The 25,007-nt window shown below is 37.7% G+C and overlaps 1 protein-coding gene across 3 annotated transcripts in view; it reads left to right on the top strand.

Annotated features, from left to right (window-relative positions):
* RSBN1L (round spermatid basic protein 1 like) overlaps window positions 1–25,007 on the top strand; it is a 55,728-nt gene that overhangs the window by 14,577 nt on the left and 16,144 nt on the right. For 2 of the 3 annotated variants that reach the window (XM_049813588.1, XM_049813587.1), the window contains one exon: window positions 13,659–14,302. In XM_049813588.1, coding sequence (XP_049669545.1) covers window positions 13,659–14,302 — 644 coding nt within the window. The remainder of the gene's footprint in view (window positions 1–13,658; window positions 14,303–25,007) is intronic. The other variant, XM_049813589.1, reaches the window with a different exon arrangement.

The following is a 25,007-nucleotide window of genomic DNA, read 5'->3' as shown; positions in this document are numbered from 1 at the left end:
CTGGCTACATCTTTACACCCTGTCATCAAGTATTTGTACACACTGATAAAATTCGTCCTCCCCCTGCTTTCTTTTCTCCATGCCGAACAATTCACTGCTGTCAGCCTCTCCTTGTGTGAGTGATGCTCTGTTCCCTTAATCATTTTTGGGGCCCTTTGCTGGACTTGCTGCAGTATGCCCAGGTCTGTCTTGGACTGCCAAGCCCAGAACTGGACACAATACTCCAGATGCGTCTCACCAGTGGTGAGCAGAGGGGAAGAATCACTCCCCTCAACCTCCTGACAGTGCTTTTCCTAATCCTGTCCAGGGGGCTGCTGGCCTGCTTTGCCACAAAGGCACACTGATGGCTTATGGGCAACCTGTCATCCACCGGGATCCTCAGGTCCTTCTCTGTTGGGCTGCTGTCCAGCCAGTTGGTCCTCAGCCTGTGCTGGTGCAGGGGGTTGTTACTCCCAGGCTGCGGGGCTTTGCGCATCCCTGCGTTAACTTTGTGAGTCCACAGAGTCGGCCCATTTCTACAGCCTCTCAAGGTCCCTCTCACTGGCAGCACAACCCTGTGGTGCATTAACCACTCCTTCCAGTTTTCTATCGCTTGCAAGCTTGCCGAGGGCGTGCTCTGTCCCATGATGCTGGCCATTAATGGAGATGTTGAACAGTATTGGCACAAGGTATCAATGACCAGGTTACTCCAGTAGCCACTGTTTTCCAGCTGGACTTTGTGCTGCTGATCACAATCCTTTGAGCATGGTAGTTAAGCCAGTTCTTGATCCACCTTGTTCTTCACTTATCTAGGTTATGCTGCATCAGTTGTTCTGTGAGGATGTTGCTTATTTAAGTAGGCCAAATTTTTTTTTTTAATCTGTTATTTTCAGACTCTGCTTTTGAAGTTAGGAACAAATTCCTGATATATTTCCTGTTATCTTGTCTGCTGTAGGATTTAATTTACAAACAAAAAAATGAACCTCCCAAACCAAAACATTATCTTCAAAATATTTGTATCAGAGGCACAGAATCCTGTAATTACTATATCACATATTATACTCTAAGCACAGCTCCAAGTAACTGTATTAGCAGTTACCTGTATTAGCTTGAAACCTCTGTTGGTCAGATCTCAAGGTATCAGCTTAGACCATGAGGAATGTGTAAGCTGGTAACTTCCTGTGAAAAGAACAGCTGTGGCTTGTCTTTGCTGAGCATGAAAGGAAGCTGGTAGTTGAGATACTGGGCAACACTTAACTGCCTCAACAGTGAAGTTCTTCAGGTTTTGTTTGCGTACCAGCCTTTTTTTGCCCTCTCCTGTTTCTGTTGCCGTTCAGCAGATGCGGTGGAAGCTGCAAAGGCAGCAAGTCTTGTTACACAGGTCTAATAAATGATATCTAATGGGGATATTGGGCCTCAAACAGTGCTGTATTTTCAAGTTGATATAAAAAAGCATATGCACAGGGCCTGCTGTTCTGAGGTAGCTGAGTAGCAGGATAAGTTATTCTCACAGAGAGCAGTGCTACAAATGCATTATGTGCCTTATCCCTATTTCATAGATCTGATACGTTACCAGTCAAGTGTCATGTTTTAGGGTTTTTTTAAGGTGTCAGGGAGAAGGGTTTTGTAGAGGCTATGTTTGGTTTGCCAGTATCCTGCAAAATTTACTCTTAGGGAAAGAAGGGGTTCTGTCAGGAGAGCAGTTATTTAGAGCAGACAGATCATCTCCACTGTTTGCATCCTGTTCAGAATAGCAGCTCTGGATGTCTTCTGTGGGCCTCCAAAGTCTGACTGGATGTGTTTGTATGTGCTGTGAAGTTTGTGTAACGTTTCCTGATTCCTTCTGGTGATCTAGTTTTACATCGTGGAAGCTGAGGGAAACAGAGCAAAGGCAGAAGTGCTTTAAGAATCAGCTTCTTGTATCAGTGGTCAGTGCCTCTATGACCTTCTCAAACATTACTAACTCTTCAACTAAGGATATCTTCTTCCTGTGAAACGAAAATTAAGCTCCAAGCCCTTTTATTCTGAGCTCAGAATTCACTGTGTGGGTTTAGGAACAAAGGTTTGGAACTAGTCTACTTTCCTTTTCTTTGGGTTTTTGGTTTTGTGGTTGTTTGGGGTTTTTTGTTTGTTTGTTTTTTTGTGTGTGTGTGTTAAAAGACTACAGTGCTGGTCTCTAAGCTTACTTCTAGGCATTAGATCTTGTTGTAAAATGTTACTCTGACCATCTGCTGAATGCTTTTATTCTTATGTTGTTGTTAGTGTTCTGGGTTTTGTCTTTTTTGTTTTTTCTTTTGTTTGTGTCTTACATTCATTGAGGGGGTGGAGGTAATAGTCTGCCTGACTTCAGACAGTTAAACTAGCTGTCTGAGATAAAAGGTGGCTAGTTACAGAAGAGGTCAGTACTGAGGGACTGGTACCTTTTGAAGGTGAGTTGGTGCATAAGCCTGATTTTGGTACTTTGAGCTGAATGTGGAAGAGTTTACTTACGTTAGGAAGCTTAGGGATGTAAGCTGTTTATCTGCTTAAACTTGGGTTGCTGTTCTGTTGAAAGCAATGATAAAACTTGCCCACATTGGAGAAGGGCAACTCTTTAAAAGAATATTCTTGCAGTTCCTGAGGCTGCTAAAGGAAATGTTTGGCTGTCAGAGACCCTGATGGCTTTTCTTATGCATCTACAATGAAAAGATTTTTTTGTAATGCTTTTGCACTTGCAGATATATTCTCTGTAGAATAAGGCTATATAATTGCCCCCTTTCTCTCAATCTGTTATGTAGAAGGAATAGTTCAGTTTTTTTGTAAAAAAGCTTCTTTGCACATGCACATTGTTAAAAAAATCAGGAAATATAAGTGATTTAAATTTGCTTTTCAGAAAGTCTGCATAATGAAAAAGTTACCTTTTAGAAATTGAAAGTTTCATACAAAAAAATTTCACACCAGTGTGACATGGCTGAGGGTTACTGGGGATCCTGCAAAAAGAAAAAGGATTAATAGGTTTATTTTTAAACAGTCGCATTTGTGTTTTCCCTTTAAAAAGAAAAAGTCAGTCCTATTTTTCTCATTATTTGTATTGGAGCATAGCAATTTATAAAAATGCAGTAGGATAAATTCTTCGTGTGTGTTTCTGCAAGATTAAGTGCCTTGGTTTATGGAATGTCAAAATGCAGGGAAGAAGGGAGAATGGACATCTTTATTGTGCTGGTATGAACATCTATAAGTACAAATTGTTTTCTAAAGCTTTTTTTTTAGTCTTCTAGGAGAAATTACATTTAATTGTACATTCTTATGAACATTTAAAAATTCTTTTATGGCTTTTTTTTCACAGAAGTAATTACAAAATTGGTATATTTAAGACGGAACCTACCTCTGAGTCATACTGCATGCTTTTTCCTACCTGCCATATTTTGTCTTTGTGTGTCTTAAGAGAAAATGTTGAAGGATTTGTACGCAGTGCATTTTAATTTATGGGACATTGAGGGGATGGTGAAGACTGAGGTAAGAGTGCAGGGCACACAGCTCACCACACTGATTTGCCTGTAATACTGATTTTGCTTCACAGTCCTTAGGCACAGAGTTATTGACTTTTACCAATAAAATATATGAGTAGAGGGTGAAATAGAGATGTAAAATACAGGTAGGGTATGTGTGATGAGATCAACTGAGAGCAGAGCTCTTCTAATTTCTAGTGGGCCTCAAAATGTTTTTTTAGAAAGAATGCATTAAATCATTTGCTTACCTTTTGTGTAGCTGGTGGATCACTTTTCCAAGTTTTCTGGAGATGTCTTTGTTGCTGCTTGCTCTTGGTACCTTCTCATCCCTTTACGTGACTGATTCATTTCTACCCTCCATTACTCCTTCTGTTCAGCTAGTGCATTTAGTTGGCTACGCAAATCTTTGAGAACCTAAAAGGAGCCAACAGTGCTGGGCTTGATTAGTCTCTACTGTTGTCCAGGCAGCGTGAGACACTGTCAGTGCTTGCTGCTTTAGGATGGAGCAGGTGGAGAGAGAGTTGTGCTGTAATAGCTTTGAAGGGTGTCTTATTGGAAGTGGGGGTCTGGACCTTGAAGCAAAGACTTTTGGTACATCAGTGAAAAGCGGAAGTAAAGTCTTTTTCTACCACTGCCTACAAAATCTATGCAGGTTAAAAGGTTTCCATACGATTTTTTTGTTGTTGTTGTTGAAAGAGATCTGAAATACTGATCTGAAGGCTGTAAGTACAAATTATGACAGGCTCTGTGTAACAAATGCACGTGTATTATTTGGAATTTCTTTTTATGTTGAAAACTGTGGAAGTAACTGTATTTTTTTAATTACTTTATTTTGAAGACAAGGAATTAAAAGATAAGACTTCAGAGAGAATTGCAATGCTGTCATATTTATAGGAACTCTTCCTTTGAGAACAGTGTTTCTACCTTCAGCTAGTAAATGTCTTTGGGTAAGTCGCTAGGCTGGGTGCACATAAAATATTTTTCTTCACCTGGTGATTTTATTGTTAATGTGAAGTGGGTTTCAGTTTATAATTTCAGTGCCACAGATTAATTAAAATACTCTGATGGTCCATTCAGAGAAGAGGTCTGCTTCTATGTGGGTTACTCTATAGTCTTTCAAGTTCTTCCATAGCAGGTGAAAAATGCTGCTAGAGGAGCGTGTTTGCTGCCTTTGCTGCTTGAAGTGGAAGGCTTCATTGAATTAAGATGATTAAATTGGCACTTTTTCACCTCATAGTGTACTTTAAGATCCAGACACGTGGAACCGCACAAAAAATTTGTCTTGCATGATTCCTCTTAAGGATTCTCATTCTTATATGCAGACCCATAATTTTGAACAGAAATCTTCTGTTGCACCTTCCCTCTCCACCAAGTTTCTATCCTTGCTTTCAGTCTAGGTGGCATTTCTGTTACGGTTTTTGTTTTGGATGTTGACTTAATTGAAGAATAGAGAGATTTAGAAGTATGGAAGGAATAATAGGTTGCTCCTTTTTTAAGTACTTTAAAAAAGTCCTTAAAATAGTTAATCTGTAATTTTATGTATATATATTTAATGTGGTAACTCAGGTGACCAGACTCTGTAGACTGTTTGAAGACTTTATATTTTCACACTGTTTGTTGTAGAAGAATTAACTGAAAATGTTTTAGAGCTTTATATTTTTTATTCATCACTTCATAAATCTCTGCTTATCTTACAACATCCCATTGAAACTTTCATCATAAGTGCAGTTGTTGGAAAAGGTATAGGAGGCAGCATGTTAGGATCTTCCTGTGTGGCTCTGATGTGTAAGAGACAGTTAACCTTAATGGGATAAACATGGTAAAAGTAAATGTCTATCCTCATAGCAATTTTTATCACATCCTGTGTTTGTATGCCTATAAGTGTCGCTTTCTGAAAATCTTGAGTAGCTGTTCTCAAGGTGGTTGTTATTATTCAACTTCCAGGAGGGCCGAGATAACATAAAGTAAGATTATTTGATGGTTTTTTAGGCTTGACTCTTCTGATGTTTAATAGTCAAGCTTCAAGCCTATAAATAGAACAAGATAGCCGTGAGTTCAGTTGTACTCCTGCTGTTTGGTTTGTTTCCTGGGCTGTGTACTGAGACACCTTGAAGTTATGTTTGTTTTCAGCATATGGTCTGTTAGCTTTTCAACCTATCAGCATTTGATCTTGCTCATCCTCCTTATTTGCAGAGTCACTATGTGCATTTTGTGTCTGTTCAGAATTCCATGCGCATATTTGAACTCTATTAGGAAGTCAGTTGTTCTGATCCTTTTGAACTATTTGCTTGTATGTTTTTTCATTAACTCATCAAATTATTATATAAAATTATATTTATTGAAAAATATATAAAAATAAGTTTATAATACATAAAATCAAAATATAAAATCCTGTCACTTATTTAACTATGTGGCTGGTACAAACTTGAGGGTTTTTTAGGCTCTAAAAGGCTTCTCATGGTTTTTCTTGTGCTGGGTAGCTGCTTTTTTGCCCCCCTTTTTTCCCCCCTTACTATAAGTGGCAGTGCCTCCAAGAACACTTGTGTTCTCTGCGACTGCATATTTTATTATTTACTGGTTGGTGAATGGAGTCTTTGCTGTTCCTGTTCTAAGCTTTTTTTTTAGTTGTTTGTGGTTATGAACTTTAAACTCCTTGGAAGATCAATGGGGACACTCCTGTGGTTTGAACTGGGATTTCTGTGTTGACTATTCAAAGACTCAGCCTGAAGAGCTGTAGCAGAGGTGAGTCATCCTAAATTTCTAATATGTCAGTGCTTTAGTCTGAATTGCAGTGAGAATGTTAGAAAATGCTTGAGTCATCTGTCTGGCCGTGTGGGACTATGGGAAGAAAGTGCAGATCATTAATTGAAGGTTACTTCTTACCTATCCCCTTACTGGAGAGTACTAGGTAGAACGTCTCGCAGTATTGCAGTAGGAGACAGTTGGTACAGGACCAAGCCAAAGACTTAAATGTTTTGTAGCTGATGACAGGAATAGCCAGGCTGATCTCTCACTGCAGAACAAGTAGTATGCCTGCAGCTGACTGATGATTGCTGTGACTTTTCGTGTGCCATAGAACAAGGAGTAAGATGCTTGTGTTCCAGTCCTTCTGTTCACTTGAAAAATCTAGGAAGTGTGGTCCCTGTTTAGGCTCTTCTGCATTGATGTTCTTTCCTCTGTGCTCCTACCCCTGACCAAGTGTTCCTCAGCTCTGTTAAATTTTTGGTGACTGAGGTCTCCTAATGTGAGGAAGTAAAAACTGACTTTAATTACTGGCTGCAGTTAAAAATGTTTGTCCTTTCCTGGTACTAGCTGTGAGCTAGAAAACTGTGGGAACAGAACAATTTAGTGTTGTTATTCACGTGTTTTTTGGTGGTTTTTTTTTTAAGCTTCTGAAGTTCCCACCCTATAATTTTGGGGGCTGTGATCTCAAAGTTGAGAAACGCTGCTCTAGGTGAGACAACTGAATGAAGTAAAAGCTTTGTGTTCTCTGGTTACGTAAAATTTGAGATCGAATGATCTCATGGACAAAACACAACATAAGATAAACTTCAGGTAATTTCTGAGTTTTCTTAAAAAAACTCACGCTTGGAAGGAACCTGTAGTTACCAGAGTTCGGGCTGTCTAGCAGCAATTTAAATTACAAGTACGTATCATCTAATAATAACAGAGCATTGGCTTATTTGCATAAAATTCAAACAGTTCTAAATCTCAGTCTTTAGTAATAGGTCCTGTGCTGCAAGTGGGTCCTGTGCTGTGAGTGACAGGGATATTGTGGCACCACAAGAAATAAATTTACCGTTACCTTGAAAGATCTGCCTATTATGTAGGTATATGCAGTGGCAGAAGTATTTGTGGTATGTAAGGCCTGACTTGCCTAGAAAATGTTTAAAGGTTGTTTAGAGTTAGTTCTGTTATTGCTGACTGGGCGTGCATGAACAGAATGAACATACATTTCTATTCTAATTTATTTAAAAATACAGTGCAAGTTTTATAACTCCATCCTCGTGCAGATATTTCTAGCTAAACAAGAGCAGAAGCAAAATTAAAATTTTGCTGTTCTTTGGTCTTTTACGCTCCAGTAGAGTGTGAGCTCAGTCTGCTTTTTAACATCAGATCAAGGGGAAAGTTCCTGTACATGTCTGTAGGTGCCGAAGGTTTTTCTCCCCACCCTCCACCCCTGTTATTCATCATTCTTGGAGTCCCAAAGCATTTCTCTGACTCAAAGTATTTTAGTTAAAGTGAAAATTCTTACTTCTGTCTTGTGTTTCTGAATCGTGCAGTGGAAAAGCTTCTTGTTTTGTTTATAGATGTTTCAGTAGCTGTGCTTGTCTAAATGTGTCTCAGAACAGAGGCATGTGCCATGCACTTCAAAATGGCTACTGTCTTGGCTGAAATTAGATTCCAGCAGTTGTATGTATGTACACACCTTTATTGTGATTGCTGGTGAAGACTGAAAAACCCGTCTTGAAGGTTTTGAGTTGTGAGTGTGTGCCTCAACAGTAACTACTTGAGAGGTAAAGTAAGCTAAATTGCATCAAGCACTACACTGCTGCTGCCGCCAAATATTGCTTAAAACAAAGCTAGTTTGGATATCTTAGTCTTACGGTGTTTCAGTTTTTATTTAGTCTTTTGGATTGCTTGGTTATGTTTTCACCACATTCTGTATGTCTGCTGTGAGGCAACTTGATTACTGCCCTAGGGAGACATTGAAGGCAGCTATTCTTTTTTGGTGTCCGTTAGCCAAGTGTCGAAGCAGCAGTATTGGTTTTGGAAGAAGCAGCACGTTTTGCTTTAAAGTATTTTGATATATGCAGCAGAGGAGTGACTGAGTGTTTCTGTTCCTCTCTACAGCTACTGCAAAAGAAGAATAAGATAAAGGTACTTTATTGAGCATTGCTGATAGCAATCCCAGTATTTCAGCAAACTAATTCCTTTTGCTATTGGAGTCTTTGCAACTTCTGAGCAGCTTTAAACACCTACTTCACAGTGGATCTTTGAAATTCAGCAGAGCAGAAGCCTTAAGCTAGAAATGTGCCACCTCTTCCGTTCTGTGAAACTATTCAAGCTTTGCTGAGAAACACTACTTCTAGAAGTCAATTTTCTGTTTTGTGTTTGTGTTCCTCAGGAAAACTTCATCTGTATGCTAAAATAATTGAACATGAATATTATAAAGTTGGGCATATGGGATGTCAAACATCATGATGGGAACAAGCACTGTACAGCACCACCCACACACTCACTCTAATAAAGGACAGAGGGAAGAAATTGTAGTCTGATCCATATTGCAGTTAAATGTACTAGAATGTTACCTTTAAAAAGGTAAATTATATAACTGACATTAAATTTAAAAGTCCAAGGTTTTGGGTCGGGAAGGTTTCTATTAAGGTTTGCTAGAAACTTGGTCTTATCTCATGTATGTGTTAAGGTAGTGTTTTGCGTGCAGGGGAATTTTTTTTTATCCTTAAAAGTTCAGCCTTGTTCAGTGCTTGGGGTGGAGAGGTGAAGGTGTGGTGGGCAGCGTAGCCAAGCAGATCAAGTGGTCTGCTGCCACTGATGAGGGGTGGGTTCTGCTACTCTTCACTGCCTGCTATGGGTGGTCTCCATGCTCTAGTTCCTGTCTGGCAATGCTGTGAACCAATTCTGTTCACTAATCTAGCAGCAAAGTGAATAGCTTTCTGCGAAGCCGTTAAGTCAATTTACTGTGCAGTCAGATGAGCATCAGTCAGTACCAGGAATGGTGTAGGACTGTGTGCTAGGAGCAGTGGCAGAGGAGAGTGGGGAGTTGGACTCTACCCATCTGTGGCAATGAGCACTTAGATTGCTCAGCTATATCATGTGTCTGCATTTGAAGGCTGAACAAATAATTATTAATTTAAAATTTTTCTAGTTTTTCATATTCAATTTAATATTAGAATATAAATATAAAATTAAAATATAAATTCTCTATGAAATATGGTGCCTGAAGTATCTAAAAATAACTTTTCTTAAGTACGTCATTTGCTGCCAGTATGAAAATGAAGTAGAGTTCTTGACAGAATTTGTTTTGTGTATGCAGTAGCATAAGCTTATGTGAATTTGAAAAAGGCTCAAAACAACTAATCAGTTTTTGAAGTCATGTCGTCTTTCAATTTCTGCTTGAATTGCTTTTAGAGAACTAAGTTTTACTCTTGTTGGTGTGTAAATTTTTAAGTCTTTAATTCTCATAATGTTTTGAAAAGATCCCATTTGGAATCCCCTTTCTTCTGATTTCTGTGGTTTAAGGCTTTTTTCCTCTCTAGTGGCATCAGTAGCTCAGACCCTTGAAGGGATTCATATTTTGTCTCCCAAGGATAGACACTCCCAATCTTGATTTTTCTGTTCCCAGTTGCAAGTAGGACTTCAGGGGTCTCTGCTACTTCCCACCGTAGATCTTCTGGTCATTTTTTGTTCTACAGCCTTTTGTTCTTTTAGTGATGGTTGCTCTCTTGATTTCCTGGTGTTTCAGAATTAAAAATGGCCTCAGCTCTATCCTTTTTGTTATATAGAGATCCAAAAAGTTTTGTGGAAGAGAGTTGTGTTCAGAGATGAAAGGCTGCTAGCAAATATTCATTTGGTTCCAAATTGTGCATACCACTTTTGCAACTTCTCATTATTTGGGAAAGTGTGTACTGATGCACTTTAATAGTTGTTGCATGTGTAAATGGCATAACGCTTTTAGTCTGTCATCAAAGGTAAAAAGAGTCTATGATACTAAAATATTTGTATTTAAAGCTGAACAGAAAATGTCTTTTGGCTAGAAGGATGATTGTGCTGGATACCAGAAAAAGAATTATTTTTATCCTGTGGTTGAGAGCTTTTTTCCCTTTCTGAAGGTTTCATGGAGACAGTGTGAAAACAAACACAGAGAAAGATAAATGTTCTTCACTTTTAAAATGTCATAGTGTGATTCCTCTTAAGAAGGTTTTGAGTACTTACGTAGGTGTATACCAACTTAACTAAAACATATTTTACAATCAGTTTTGAGTGCAAACATCTTTTAATATGTTTATGTGAACTTCACATAATTTGACACTGATTTACATTCCATCTATCTGATTTTAATTGTGTATGTTACATTGGGGATTTTTTTGTTGTTTCTGTCTTAAAAACACCACTGCTTTTGAGACCATAGCTTTGTTCTTCTGAGTGCTGTTTACTGATGATTAGAATAGACTAGACTCTTTCAGTTGGAAGGGACCACAAGGATCATCTAGTCCAACAGCCTGACCACTTCAGGGCTGACTAAAAGTTAAAGCATGTTGTTAAGGGCATTTTCCAAATGCCTCTTAAAACACTGACAGGCTTGGGGCATTGATCACCTCTCTAGGAAGCCTGTTCTGTAGTTTAGCAGTTTTGTAATCTTAAAACTGGTGGGTGGGTGGGGTTTTTTTTTTGCATAGCTGCATCTGTGAAATACATTAAGTGATGGATTAAAAAACAAGCCACCACATATTACAGGAGAGGTTGAATTAAATTGATTGTTAGTAAAACTTTTAGGAAGATATAATCAAAGGCAGGGGATGAGACAGATTGAAAGGAGAAATCGGATAATCTTCCTTCTTGTACTGTAGAAACAGGAGTCAACAATTTTTGAGGTAGTTTTGCACAGATACAGATTCATACCCTTCTTTTATGTAAGTACTTTTACATTTTAACTGGTAATAATGGAATGTAATTTAATAGCTGGATGTTCAGCAAGGACACGTAGATGCTGATCTACAGTTGTCTTAAGGTTTTCTTTGGTGATTATAGAGATGCTGAAATATGAGAGCAATTTGGCTCTTGCTATAGCAAACAGCTTCTTGCTTTAAACTTGGAAGTTGTTGTATTTGTTGCCATTTATATTATTGCTGATTGTACCCCAATGAATATAAATTTCCATCCTTTCCCTGCCATGGATGAAGTCCCAGATCTGAGTGCCTAGTCCCTACAAAAATATGAGCTCCATTTGAGAAAAAGTGAGTGGACAGGTAACCCCTGCTTCCCCACCTCACCTTGCTGCGGCATTCTGTGCTATAATTCCGTATTTTCCATATTCAAACTAATATAATATCTGGAAATGTTTGATCAGTATAGCAACAAGTCTTCATGTTTGGAGTGGAACAATTTTTAATTGTTAAGTTAAAGCATTTTTAAGACATTGAAATACTTGCAGGTTCTTGGATGTTTTCTAGTTGTGTATTCCTGCAGGCGGCAGGGGAGGGGAGGAAATGTCTGTTCTGTAGTCTGTATTTTGAGGTTTGGATTGAGATTTCTAAGCCTGCAATGTGGAACTTCCCACTGTCCTAAAACCATTTCTTTGTTTTTATTCCCCCCTAATGGAACTGGTGCTGTAATGACACTATTACAATACCCCAGAATGTGAGCAGTAGGTGACTTTTGTCAGGTGATGACATTTCACTCTAGTATCCTGGCACCCTCAACGAACTATTTTCAGGACTCCTCTAAAGTTGAGGTAATTGGCTGTACACATAGTGCTGCTCTTTCTGGTCTTTCCATGCCCACTAGATTTAAAGACTCTTGTGGCAGAATGAAGATGTTAACAAAGAAGTGGCAAGTATTGAGTTTACCAGATGAAGCAGTCCTGTTGCAGAGGCCCATGCTGGTTTTACATTAAACTTAGCCTAATGAAAGGACGGATTTTCATGAGGATATTGTGCCTTTTGGCAGCTGAATTTGGTTAGCTAAAAGTGAAATTGTGCTCAGAGTATGCTGTGTTAAATCTGATTTAGAGTGAAGGGGGTCTTTGTAGCTCTTAACTGTGTGGATTAGGTTAAGAAATCCTAGAGCCCACTTCCTTGTTTGGGCTAAGTAAGAAATGAGTAACCTCAGGGCACTTCTTCCCCCCTGCAAGACAAGAAAATAGAAGCTAGAGAGATAACTAGCTCGCCTGCCTCCACTTCAGAAATCCCCAGCTGCTGTCACAAACCTCAAGAGGCTTAGAGGCAAGTGTCTTAATTGCTTGTTCTCCTTTCCAGTATGTGCACCTTCCATATCCAAACCTCTTAATTATCAGCAAGAATGTGTGATTCCACACACCAACAGTTGTGATCTTTATTTTCGTTTTCTTCCTTTTTTTTCTTAAGGACTCTTGTGAATTACTTGGGCTGCTGATTGTGAGCTGAGAATATACTACAGCACAGTAATAGAGACTGGCTAACAACTCTTGTGAATTTGAGATTACTTAGAAAGCATGTATTTCATTGCAGGACTGAACTTCTAAATTTCAGTGTCTGAACCTGCTGATCTTGAATTGCTTGTGAATATAATTTTGTGCTGTAACATGCCCAGTAATTTGATTTATCAACTCGTGAAGTGATTTCAACTGCTAGATTTGAGGGCAGTGTAGTGACAGGAGGTTTTTTTTGCTACTGTGTTTATTACTTGCAAAAAACCCCCCAAAAGCACTCAACGAAAAACACTTTAAAACAAGGGAGAATGTTTGCCTTGGGAATCAGTTGAACATGTTATCCCCAAATGAGTACTTTTTGGCTTTAGGCCATTACAGTTTGTTTTTAGTTCAGCTTGTGTGTTATATAAACTTGAATCTAGTTTCTGTTTTGGGAGGTCTTGGTTTTTGGTGGTTGGTTGGATTTGTTTGCTTTTTGTTTGTTTTGTTTAAATGATTTTTTTTTTAAGAAGTGTGGGGTCAGTTTTTAGATGTTTCCACATGTATTTTGACAAAGTTTATTTAGTTCTGGAAGAATGATCATGTAAAGCCATCTGACAAGGTAGGTTCTGGCAGTGGCATCTTGTGAACGGCTTGCTGATGATGGTTGATACTCCTTGACCATTTGTAAATCCCTTGTTTGGCAATGTTTGTTCACGGCTGTCATATAATGTCTCTGAACTTTCTGGTATAATAATTGCTGATGACCAGTTAAATGGTATGATTAAGGTTTGTGACTCATCATGAAAGCAGTCTTGGGAAACTTGTTTTTTATCGTGATTTCTTCTGTGCCCGCCCCCCAGCTTTTGTCAGTCAAAATGGGAACATGGCAGGTGTCTCTTACTACTCATTTTTCAGTAAGATACACATTGTGACCCTCGGTATTGGTCTCTGGTCTTTGTGTGCCATGATGAGGGCTTTGGTAACTTTGAATTCTGATCTTTAAGTACGTATTTTGTGTATGAAGATACTTAAGAGATTGTTTTTTTTTTTCTCAACAGGTGGGAAGGAGAAACCAAAAACCAATGCAGAAGAGCTACAGATTAAAAAAGTTAAGAAGAAAAAGAAAAAGAAACATAAAGAGAATGAGAAGAGGAAGCGTCCAAAAATGTACAGCAAATCCATTCAGACCATCTGCTCAGGATTGGTTTCCGATATTGAGGATCAGGAAGCCAAAGGCATCATAGATGATCATCTTAAGGATTTCAATGGGAAAAATATGGATCCCAAGAAGGACTGTGAGTCCAAGATACCAGAGAACAGTGAGTTTCCATTTGTCTCGTTAAAGGAGCCACGGGTTCAAAATAAACTCAAAAGGTTGGACACATTGGAGTTCAAACAGCTGATTCATATTGAGCACCAGCCTAATGGAGGTGCATCAGTTATCCATGCCTACAGTAATGAACTCTCCCACTTATCTCCTGTGGAGATGGAGAGATTTGCAGAAGAGTTTGTGGGTCTGGTTTTTAGTGAAAATGAAAACTGTGCAGCTTACTATGTAATGGGTATTGTTCATGGGGCAGCTACTTATTTACCTGACTTTTTAGACTACTTTTCGTTTAATTTTCCCAATTCACCAGTGAAAATGGAGATTTTGGGAAAGAAAGATATAGAGACAACGACTATGTCAAATTTTCATGCTCAGGTAAGAGGTTATACATTTTACTTTCTAAAGTCATATAATGGTTTCAAACAACTGTGAATGGGCGTTTTCGAATACAGTTACTGTTAGCTGTGCTGTGTGGATGATGCAGAAGACTAGAAACAAGAGAATTCTTTAATAAGTTCTGCAGTGTTAAAGATAAGTAGCCTATTAACTGAGACAAAGTTGGATTTTATGGGGGAGGGGAAATGTTTGCATGCATGTGTGTGTAGGTTTCTTTGGATTTGTTTCTGTAGCTAAAGCTTAACTATGAATCTTGGAGGGTTAAGATGATTCAGCTGTGGCTATCTGGGCATCTGAACTGTAGTTAATCTGTATGAAGTTCTTCATAAAACTGATACGCTTTAATACATCAGAAGAATGTTGTACATAAAACCTGTGTTAGGGCACAGTTAATTATTTGCATTCGTAGTTTGAGGCTTCTAAATTTATCCTTAAAGGAGTACTTACTGGTGGTTAATGTAGCTACTTACTTACCCCATCACATTACCCCACAGTTAGTTGTATTCTCTTGAAAGCTCTTAAGTTGTGGCAAAATGGCAGGCAGCTTTTGAATCCTTTTTTTTGGTAAATTTTCCAGAAAGAAATGACTGTACACTCTCTTAACAACAGCTACTGATTAAACATCACCTCTGCTATTTATTAACTTGCTGTAGAATTTATATTACCTCTGCATATAAATTATTTATATTTCAGGTTTTTTTAAGTTCAGGGGGTAAAAAAAAATTTCTAAGTTCCTTAGATTGCCACCTGGGTGATGAGGGTATTATGTAAAGCCCATACAGATACTCTGAAACAATTTATGAAGAAATTCAATCCTGTTATATCAACTTTAGCTCATAATTGCCTGTTTAACTCCCTGTTTGTGAATTTAGATGTTGTATGGAACACTTTTAAACTGTTTTAGTCTTCACTTTTCACTTTTTAGTCAGCTATGAAGTGTTGAAGTATAAGTTATATTGTCATCGTTTTGGTGAAAAACATGCTCCCCCCCTTGGCTATGTAAACATTGCATGGAACACTTGCATTTATTGACAAATTTCAGGTGTGGGTTATCTACAAGGATATGCAGAAGTAAAATGTTGCTGTAGGAGAACATTTGTGGTGCTGATTAAGAAAACATCCACTGCCATGGAATATGAATATTCTATGAAATATATTTACTTTTTTTTAGTATGTAAACTGAATCATTACTTTAATAGTAAAAATCACAGAACATATTATGGGCAGCTACCCAGAGCTGCTCTGTCTTAAGTAATTTTATATAAAAAAAGCTGGATCTGCCTTTTTAAGTATGTTCTTTTAAGTCCAGCCTGTTGTCTTGGGCAGCATTAATGCAAGCATGGTTGTGTGCTAATATCTGCCGTGAAGAAATAGTTAAGAAAAGCCCAAATTTTATTTTTGTGAATTATAATGAAATTATTTTACTGAAAGGATGGATTAACTTGGTATTGCAATGGTATCATCAATATCTGCAGTTAAATCAGTCCTGTGGTTGTTGGGGTTGAGGTCATAATTTGCCATTTTCCTGTAAGTGAAGGAGGAACAGAGAGAGAATGCAGTAGGTAAAAAGCCAAACTGTATTACTGCAGCATTCAACTGGTCAACTTCATACTCTGTCTTCTAACCTGTATTTTACTTGGCTGGAAGTTTAGTTCTGTTATCTTCTTTTCCTTTGTTTTATCTCAGTTTTTCAGTTAGTTTTCGTAGCATTTTATCACTTGTCAGCATTTGGTTGCTTGACAGAACACATTTGGCTCCTTGTATTTTTTGCGAACATAAAGGGTGTGGGTGTGCATAAATAATGTATACAGGTGTATACCAGACTTACTCGTATTTTCTTCTGCGCAGCATTGCTTTTTCCTGGAATATTTAAGCCAGTACCTTGGTTGCCTAGCTATTGATTCTATTTTTCTTTATTATTTCATTATTTTTTGTCTTATTATTGCTGCTTTTTTTGTCTTACTCGGGTGATCTCCTACAGTTGAAAGGTTTTGTTAGCTTAGTATTCTCCTTTCTGACTGGGGCCAGTATCAAAGATGTCTAAGAAGGAGTATGAGAGTCTAGTAGTCATAGCGACACTGTCAGAGTGCTCATCCTCCAGGGATGTGACAGGAGCTTTTTGAATCTGAGCTGTGAATTTTGTGGTTTTTAACCTTCAGCTGTATTTTTCTTTTCCGTGTGTAAATTTCTGATTTATTAGTATCAGTTACCTCTCAGTTTTCTGTTTCTATTTTCCTTTATAAAAGGTACTAAACAATTGCATAACTTGCAATTTTACATGTAGTTTTCTGTTCCTACATTGCCAAAGCTCTGTGCTGCTGTGTTCCTTGTTGACTTGAGCTGCCTGAGCAATGCCTAGTTCTTGTTGTATAGGCACGGTTGAGATGTGAATCACTTTATCATGTCTAAGTAGGAACTTAGTTTTATTAAGTCTGCTTTGAGTCTATCTCAACCTTTTAGCCTTAAGAAACTTGGGTATTGCTTTGCTAATTTTAACTAAAACGCTGAGTTGAGGCTCACTTTAGTACGTGAGCTTCTTTGGTTGTTTTTTGAGAACTCATTGTAGCACATGTAATCAGTCTGACAAATGTTAAGTATTTAAAAAGATCTAAAAAGTATTAAAAAAAAAGAAAGGGTGATCTTAGCCTAAAATGGAGAGTATTATAAAGTATTTTATCAGAATTTTTAAGTTGATTCAGTATCTACTCAATCTTCCACCTCCTGTTTTGCAGCAGATGAAGGTTTTTTTTGCTTTAAGTAATGCATATTTTCAAGTCACTGAGTTCTGTGGTAAGATGCAGATTCTGCAGTATATTCTGTTGGTGAGATCAAAACTGTTGGAGCACTCCTAAGTCTACCTGGAAAGTCTGCATCTCTCGAGAAATTTACTTAGCTTTCACAATTGTGGAGTTGAAAATGAACTCCTCTCAGCTTCCTAATATACCTGTGTCGGACAGAAGTAATATAGTTTCACTTGTGAAACAGCAGGCACAGGCAGGAGGAGTTTGTTGTTGGAACTGGTTCTGTCTCAGCAGAATTAGCTTTTAAATTTTTTGGGGAGAGGAATTAGGGAGTTTTTCACCACCTAGCTTGGGCCTGTGTTTAAATACACCTTAATTCTTAAAATTTTTTAGGTTAGTGGAACAGCTCTATTTCTGTGAACTGTCTGTAAGGCTTAGCCAGACTGTTTCTATGATTGGGCAAAATGGAATTAGTGTGGCTATCCTTGTAGCCAGTAAGTCACTCTTTCTGGTGGTGGAAAATTGTCTGCTTCAGGTACATCCCTGGGCTCCATTGTGTAGATGGCAACAGCTGCATCAGTTACCTGATAGCTATGAATCTTACTTGTCAGGCTTTTACCAGGATTTCAAAGAATGTAAATAATAAACTTTTGCCACCTATTTGAAGCTCACATCAGTTAAACTATTTAGTGCTGTTGAGGCAATACCCTTAATGTTTTGAACCCATTACTGTGTCTTCATGCTGGGCAAGTGTAAATTTTTACTGCCTTGCTGAAACCCCGAGGTGTACACTTGGTGTTTAACCATAACAATGCTTAGCAGATTCATTTTTACTGTGCTTCAGTCTTGTCCCAGTGGCAGCTTCTTCGTACAGGTGAAAGTGCTGAGCAATGCCCAACAATTCCTGTGCTTCAAGACAATATTGACTATTTTTAAGACATATCTGGCAAATGCTTGTCTGATGTGTTTGCTGGAGATCTCTAGGTGATTCCACGCTTCTCAAAGAAATCTGTTGAAAAATCTTTTTTTCTTGATCATCCTTTTATCTTAATCCTCCTGCTAGTCCTTTTATTCTGATCTTTAGTGAACAAGGCAAACAGTTTTTCTGCTTTTCTTTCAGTGTTCTCTGTATTTCAAGATTGCTTAACAGCTCTAACCCGCCCCCCCCCAGTTAAGTAATTTGAGTTATTTCAGTCCACTATTACATGTTATATCCTTATTGGTCTTGCTGTTCTCCCCTTACGTTCTCTTCAGTCATCCTTATTTCTCTTAAAATACAGTACTGAAAATGGACAATGTCTGCTTTGTGTATTGTTGTCAAGGAGTATGAGAAGATTGCCTTAAGCGTCTTGCAAATTTTGCTCTTTATCTATTCCTGCCTTTTTCAGAGCAGTTTGTGATCTGCTGTAGCAGCAGCTCCTGCTAAGTGAGTCACTCCCCTTTTCATTTTTATGCAGTTAATTATATGTATGGGAGTGTAGTTCTTTGCTTTTATTCAAATTGAATTATATCCTGTGTATTCAGATCTCTTTTCCAGTTTATCAAAGATCTTGCTAGTTTTGATCCTTTCCTGTAGTAGGCTTGCAGCTTTGTGTTATGTACAGGTCTCATAAGCATACATTGTGTTCAAAGGAAAGATCCTTGCTGCATGCCGCAAAATTGGTCCTTTCATATTGGTAGTTATGTGAACACAGACAAATTAAGTGTCCACTGTTTGCTGTTACTAGACCATGTTTCTGTAGCAGTTTTAAGAGCATAATGCAAATATCAAATGTTCAAGTATGTACTGGTCCTCTGAAAAAGTGTATGCTGTCATAGAAGGAAAGGTTAGTTTGACTTAATTGGGTTTTTTTGACATGTCCATATTTATTAACTTTTACCATCTTATTTTCTAGGTGGTTAAGACAGGAGTATCCAGCTAACTGTTTTTTTTCTGGAAATTGAAACTAGGCTAAATGGTCTCTTAAGTCTTCTCTGTCTTGCTTCTCTTGACAGAAGATCCTTATCTTAAGAGTTTATCTTGTTCCAGCTTTGAAGAATCTGTTTTGTGTTTTTGAGTTCTTACTGATTTATTAAAGCTTTGTTTCTTTTTACCCTACAGTAGGAAGGCAGTAAGTTATGTGAGGATACTCATCATTAAGCCTATTTAGTTCAGGAAAAGTCAGTTGTATTTTACACTGCTCACAGTGCAGTTAGACAAATTGTCAGAGCCTGTTTAGTACTTGTTGCTGCTAAAAGAGAGTGTTCTCCTTGCTTCATTCCTCCCAGCTGCGTGTTCTTGTGCCAAGCTGTGGTGCTTCTCAAACTGGTGAGCCAGTTTGTTTCATTAATCCACTAGAAAACTTAACCTACTCCTGAGCAATTGTTTTTATTGCTTAGTTAGCAAATTATATTAGTTTACTATACCAGAGGTGGCTCAAGGTTGAGTGCAGGACTACACAATCAACCCCATTCCATAACAGCAGGCAGTTTGCATCTTCAGAGAAATAGTTTTTGTTGGTTGTTTTTCCCAGTCTGAAGTAGCTTATTCCATGTTGTCTATGTTAACTCTGATGGACACTGGATATTCAGGTAGTCTAAAGAATAACATAATATTTTGGAGGAAGAAATGCAACAGTAATGATAGTTCATGTTTATGTTGTGACTTTTCAAATGAGTGGTTGTCCTAATTTCTTAAAATTCTGGGCACAGAGCTTTTCATTCCCATTCTCTTTTAGCCCCTTTTAATATTATCTTCTCTTTGCTGTCCTCTTTGTTTAGCTCTTAAAAGTTTCTTTTGCAGAGAGGTTTTTGCTGTTTACTCCTTTTCTAATTTGTGAAATCCTGCTGGAAAATATTTGTTCTTCTAGTATTTGAGGGGAATTGTTGAAAATATTTTTCTTTAAAGAAAACCTGAAATAATGGGTTAGTGTTTCTTTTTCTTATCATTAAAGATTTATACAGTGTCTATTTCCATATACTGTGTTATTTTCTTGTGTTCTAGAAAGAGTTCTTTATATTGGAACTACGTGTCTCCTCAGTTGTGTTTCAGTAGCTTTCAGTAGAATTTTGTGTTCAATAGAACTCGCTCCTTTTAAGCTTTTTGAATGTTTAGTTAGTTATTAAAAAGTTTTGATTGTTTTTAGCAACTGTGTGCTGTTATCCAAGTTCCCTAAAGTACATCTTCCTTCCCACCCCTCCCACCTTCTGGATGATGAAAATTTGAATTTTAGCTCTGTTAAAGCATATATATTGCCTTGTTCCTTTTTTATCTAATAATCCATAAGACCTGTGTAAGAGACCTTTTTGATGGATGATGGTAGCCTATTGTCTTCCAAGCAAAGAAGTCTTCACTTATTGAATACCACTGAACAAAGAATCAGTTCATGTGGAATGACATTAGAAATCTGCAACATGTGCTCATTTGCTTTCCACTTAGAAAATAGTTGCCTTTCCAGATTGCTTCTTGACAGTTTCAGCCAATAAATATGAAATGACAGTTGTATGCTGCTCTTTTTGGTCACGTAATCTGTATTAACAAAAAACAAACCTAAACAAAACCCTAGAGGTTTGTACTGGCATCTTGGACAGGATCTGAGACTGAACCTTGTCATAGATCTTCCCGAGTTACAAGAGTGTAATAGCTACTTTGCTTTCACAAGATCATTTTCCATGAAGGTATCTAATTGATGCTATTCTTAAATGATGTTTTTTTTAAATTATTTTTTGATTGCTTCACTGTTTTAGTGTTGCTGGAATTCACAATAATAGGTCATTTTGCTTTTAAAAATGTCCGTCCATCCATCGTATTATTTCAGGATTTCAGCTGCAAGGTGAAATGTGTGAAGTGATAAACTACAGTGGTAAAAAGACACTGGAGGAACTATACTGCACTAGAAATCTTGGGATCGTATTTCCAGAAACTTCCAACTGGGAAATGGTATATTTGTTGAAATTAAAGCTTTAATGATAATGGATCACATTTGAGTAATGCTAGAATTGTCAAGGCATCTTACTCTGATACCAGAATCCTGACATGAAAAAAAAAAGGTACTACATGTGGTTTAAAAGTAAAGAATAGCCAAGTAGATTTGCAAGTATTTTTAAACTCAGAGCAATTTTGATGAATATTTGTTCATTGAAATTTTGATGCCTCCAGTATTGGTTCCCATTTGGAACTGAAAATACATGTAAGCATTGAAGGATTTGAAAAGAGTTGGCAAGGAACGGAAAACCTTTTCTGCACTTTTTCAAAATGTACCAAATAAGAAAGAATGATACATTGCCCCTTCATAACTATAGTATTTGAGATAATAGATTTAGAGGAATAACAGTGAATGTGAAGCTGGATGTTTTCAGTTCTAAGATAAAAATGTGTAAGCGCATTGCTTGTGCACTTGTGTAGTGAAATGGAAACCCACTGTTCCCTCTGATCTCCCAGCATATTTTTATGGTGATTTAATGTTTTTGTTGGTCTTTGGTGGGGCTTTCTTTGTGGGTTTCTTGAAATTATTTTGGGTTCAGTGAGTTTGTATTTTTTTGTTGTTCTATGAGGACTGCTTTTCCAGACTTTCTGGTTTTAAAGCTGAAAAGCTGAAAGAAATTTAAACCTATAAAATTCTTGCAGGAAAATGTTAGAACTTCAACTGAAAAAAAACCAACCCCTTACTATATTAAAAATAGGAATTCAGTTGTGACTTGCCCCAGTTTACACTTTTTAAATTAATTTCTTGAAATGCTTGGTTTCTCTGGACTGTTCCTTCCAGTTTGTTTCCATTTTCTGTTTGAAAAAGACACATCTATAACATATAGTGTCTAAAATGTTTCCTATTTGTGTGATGATAATGCTCAGATATATTGTTGTCAGTATTTTATATATATATTCAGATTTAGTCTTCAGATTCTTTTAGACAACAAGATGTTCATGCCAAAATATTTGCTTTCTAGAACTCCTTACTTAAAGCTGAGCAAGTGGAGTTATACTAAGCCAGTTGATGCCATACTAGTCACAGAAGCAGATAATTCTCAAATTTTACTAATTCTGAATTCAGTTGGTTTTACTGTCATAATTTGCAATTAACTTGATGCAAGAGAATGACACAGTCTCCTTTTGCGTTTTTAGGTGACATACTTCAAATTTAAGCTTCAGAAGGAGGAGGAAGTTAGGCTTTGTCATATTTATTCAGCTATATGTCTCTATTTTACCTGTCTACTGTATTATACTGTATTTCATTGGTGATATTTTGTGTATGCATATTGATTCTAATCATGTTGACCACCTGCTAGAAAAAGTGTAATTGATTTCTTCTTTTATTCTGGATTTAGATTGTTCCAGCTATTTATTTGAGCAAATTTGTAACATTCTAAAAACATAGTCACACTGTAAGGTGTAAAACTACATTCAGGAATATTACCTTATAAAAGGTGCATAATATTTGACTTCTGGTCAGTGCATAATTTAATATATAGAGTTTGATGAAGAAGTACTGGTTTTAGTACATCAGCATTGTTTTTGTGAGTTGAGAAATACATAGAGGAATCTTCCTGTCTTCCTATGAACAAACCAGCCAAAGGATACTGACAGTAAAAGGAAAGTGTTGCTGTTATCTAAAATACCATGGATTATATTTCTTCTGTTCTTGTCTTTAAGAGGATTAATTCTTACTTTTGTGATTTGTCAAACATCAATGGAAGGTTTTTGGTGTTGTCTCACTATTATTTAGTACCAGTCTAATTTTGGAGTGAGTGAAAATTAATTTTGTTTGCTAGCTTGTTCCTCCCTGTAAGAATGACCTCACCTTTTTATATTTGTTTTTCTAATACTTTAGCCTAATCTAAGATAGTGCCATTTAAATAGCAACACCTGACCTGAGACTAGAGTTCAGGGTGCTTTAACCCAGCCCATGAAAGAGATGAAATAGGAGTCACTTTTTTCACTGTCAACAGCTGCCTGCTCTTCCAGATTCCCTCTTGTTCTTTCTGGCCAGGCATTAGTCTTTATGGCCTATGTCTTTATTTAATTCTTATTTATATAATTTCCTAAAATAAATAAATAAATTCATTCCTCAGGTAACTTGTGGATTAAAATCAGATCAGTTCCCTAAGCTGGCTCCCTGTCTGCCTTTGGAAGACCTAATGCTAGCAAGAAAGAAGGGAAAAAGAGCAGGTCTTCCCCTTTTATCACCAGCACAAATTTATTTTCTGTTTATACTGAGTCTGAATGGGTCAGAGTTAATTTTCTTCATAGCAGCCTATTATGGGGCTGTGGTTTGGATTTGTGACTAGAGCTGTTGATAACACAGTGGTGTTTTGGCTATTGCCAAGCAGCACTTGTGTAGTGTCATAGCTTTCTTTTTTTTTTTTCCTGTTTCATTCTGGAACCCCTGGTGAGTAGGCTGGGGTGGGCAAGAAGTTGGGAGGGGACATGGCTGGGACAGCTGATGCCAATTGTCTGCAGGGATATTCCATGTCATATAATATCATGCTCAGCAATAAAAAACTGAGGGTGCCAGGAGTGAGTGTTGGTCTGGGAGGTAGCTATTGCTTGGAGACTGGCTGGTCATCAATCTGCTTGTGGGAGGTAGTGAGTGGTAGTAAAACACCACTTGGTGTTTTTCCTCTTTTCTTCACTTTCCTCTTTCCACTTACTAAACTGTCTTTATCTGGACCCATGCATTTCCTTGCTTTTCCTGTGCTCTCCCATGTCTCTCACTGTTACAGGGGTGGTGGTGGTATGAGTGAGCAAGGGGCTGTAAGGTACTTAGCTGCTGTCTGGGGTTAACCCACCACAGACTTCTTAGATACTCAAACATTTCATTCTGTATTTGCAACAAGATGGCTCTGAATATGGTCCCAGAAGAAACCGCTCATCACTTGTGACTTTGACATTATCTTAGCGTTATTTTTCGTATTTCACCTCTTCTGAGCTGGATCTTGAAAAGGAATCTGTTCTACCTGGTGAATGCAGGGAACTTAATTGATCAGGAGAGCTAGGAGTGAATTGGGATGGACAGATAATGCTTAAAAAAGTTGAGCTGATCTTTCAGTTTTAACATTCAGTGATATGGTCTTTTGAGGAATATATAAGAAATTTCTTAATTGATCTATTTCAAGCAAGGATTATGTTGCACTTAAACACTTTGCTGATATTATGCTTCACTGCCAACACCTAGTGGTACTAAAGCCAGACAAGTGAACTGATCATCTGAAAGCTTCACAGCCTCTCCTAACTTCAGTTAGTAGTTTTTGGGGCAGTTGTAGAGTTTTCAGTTGGAGTAGTTCCACAACTAGTTTATCGTAGACTATGCAAATCATAGAATCATTTAGGTTGGAAAAGACCTTTAAGATCATCGATTCCAACCATTAACCTAGCACTGCCAAGTCTACCACTAAACCATGTCCCTAAGCACCATGTTTGCATGTCTTTAAAAACCTCCAGGGATGGTGACTCAACCATTGCTGTGAACAACCTGTTCCAGTGCTTGACAACCCTTTTGGTAAAGAAATTTTTCCTAATATCCTATCTAAACCTCCCCTGGCACAACTTGAGGCCACTTCCTCTTGTCCTATCACTTGTTACTTGGGAGAATGGTAGTGATAGCAGAAGGAAGCGAGGAAAAAGGCAAAAAATGATTCACTTTAATCGGAGGTGTAGATTAAAACAGCAGCTTAATATCCTGGCTTGGAACGGTGGCGTATTAAGCCTCATGCCAGTGGAAGAAATGTCCTTTTGCATGTTAGGTTGATCAGTGAACAATGTGAGTAACAGATTTACAACCAACTGTAGCTTCAGAAACTGTTTTTTAGGGTACTTTGGACTTGGTCTATCCAGTAAGCCGATAATTACGAGTCTCCCTTCCTTGTCCCAGTGCTTTAGTTGTGTGAGCTCCTGGTGCTTTGTGCCAGTGCAGGTAAAGCTGAGGACTGAGCTGATGCTGATTCAGCAAAATGCATGTTTTCTGATG

The sequence above is a fragment of the Accipiter gentilis genome, chromosome 11, assembly GCF_929443795.1.
Source record: "Accipiter gentilis chromosome 11, bAccGen1.1, whole genome shotgun sequence".
NCBI classification, from domain to species: domain Eukaryota; kingdom Metazoa; phylum Chordata; class Aves; order Accipitriformes; family Accipitridae; genus Astur; species Astur gentilis.
This window is presented reverse-complemented; position numbering and strand designations above follow the sequence as displayed.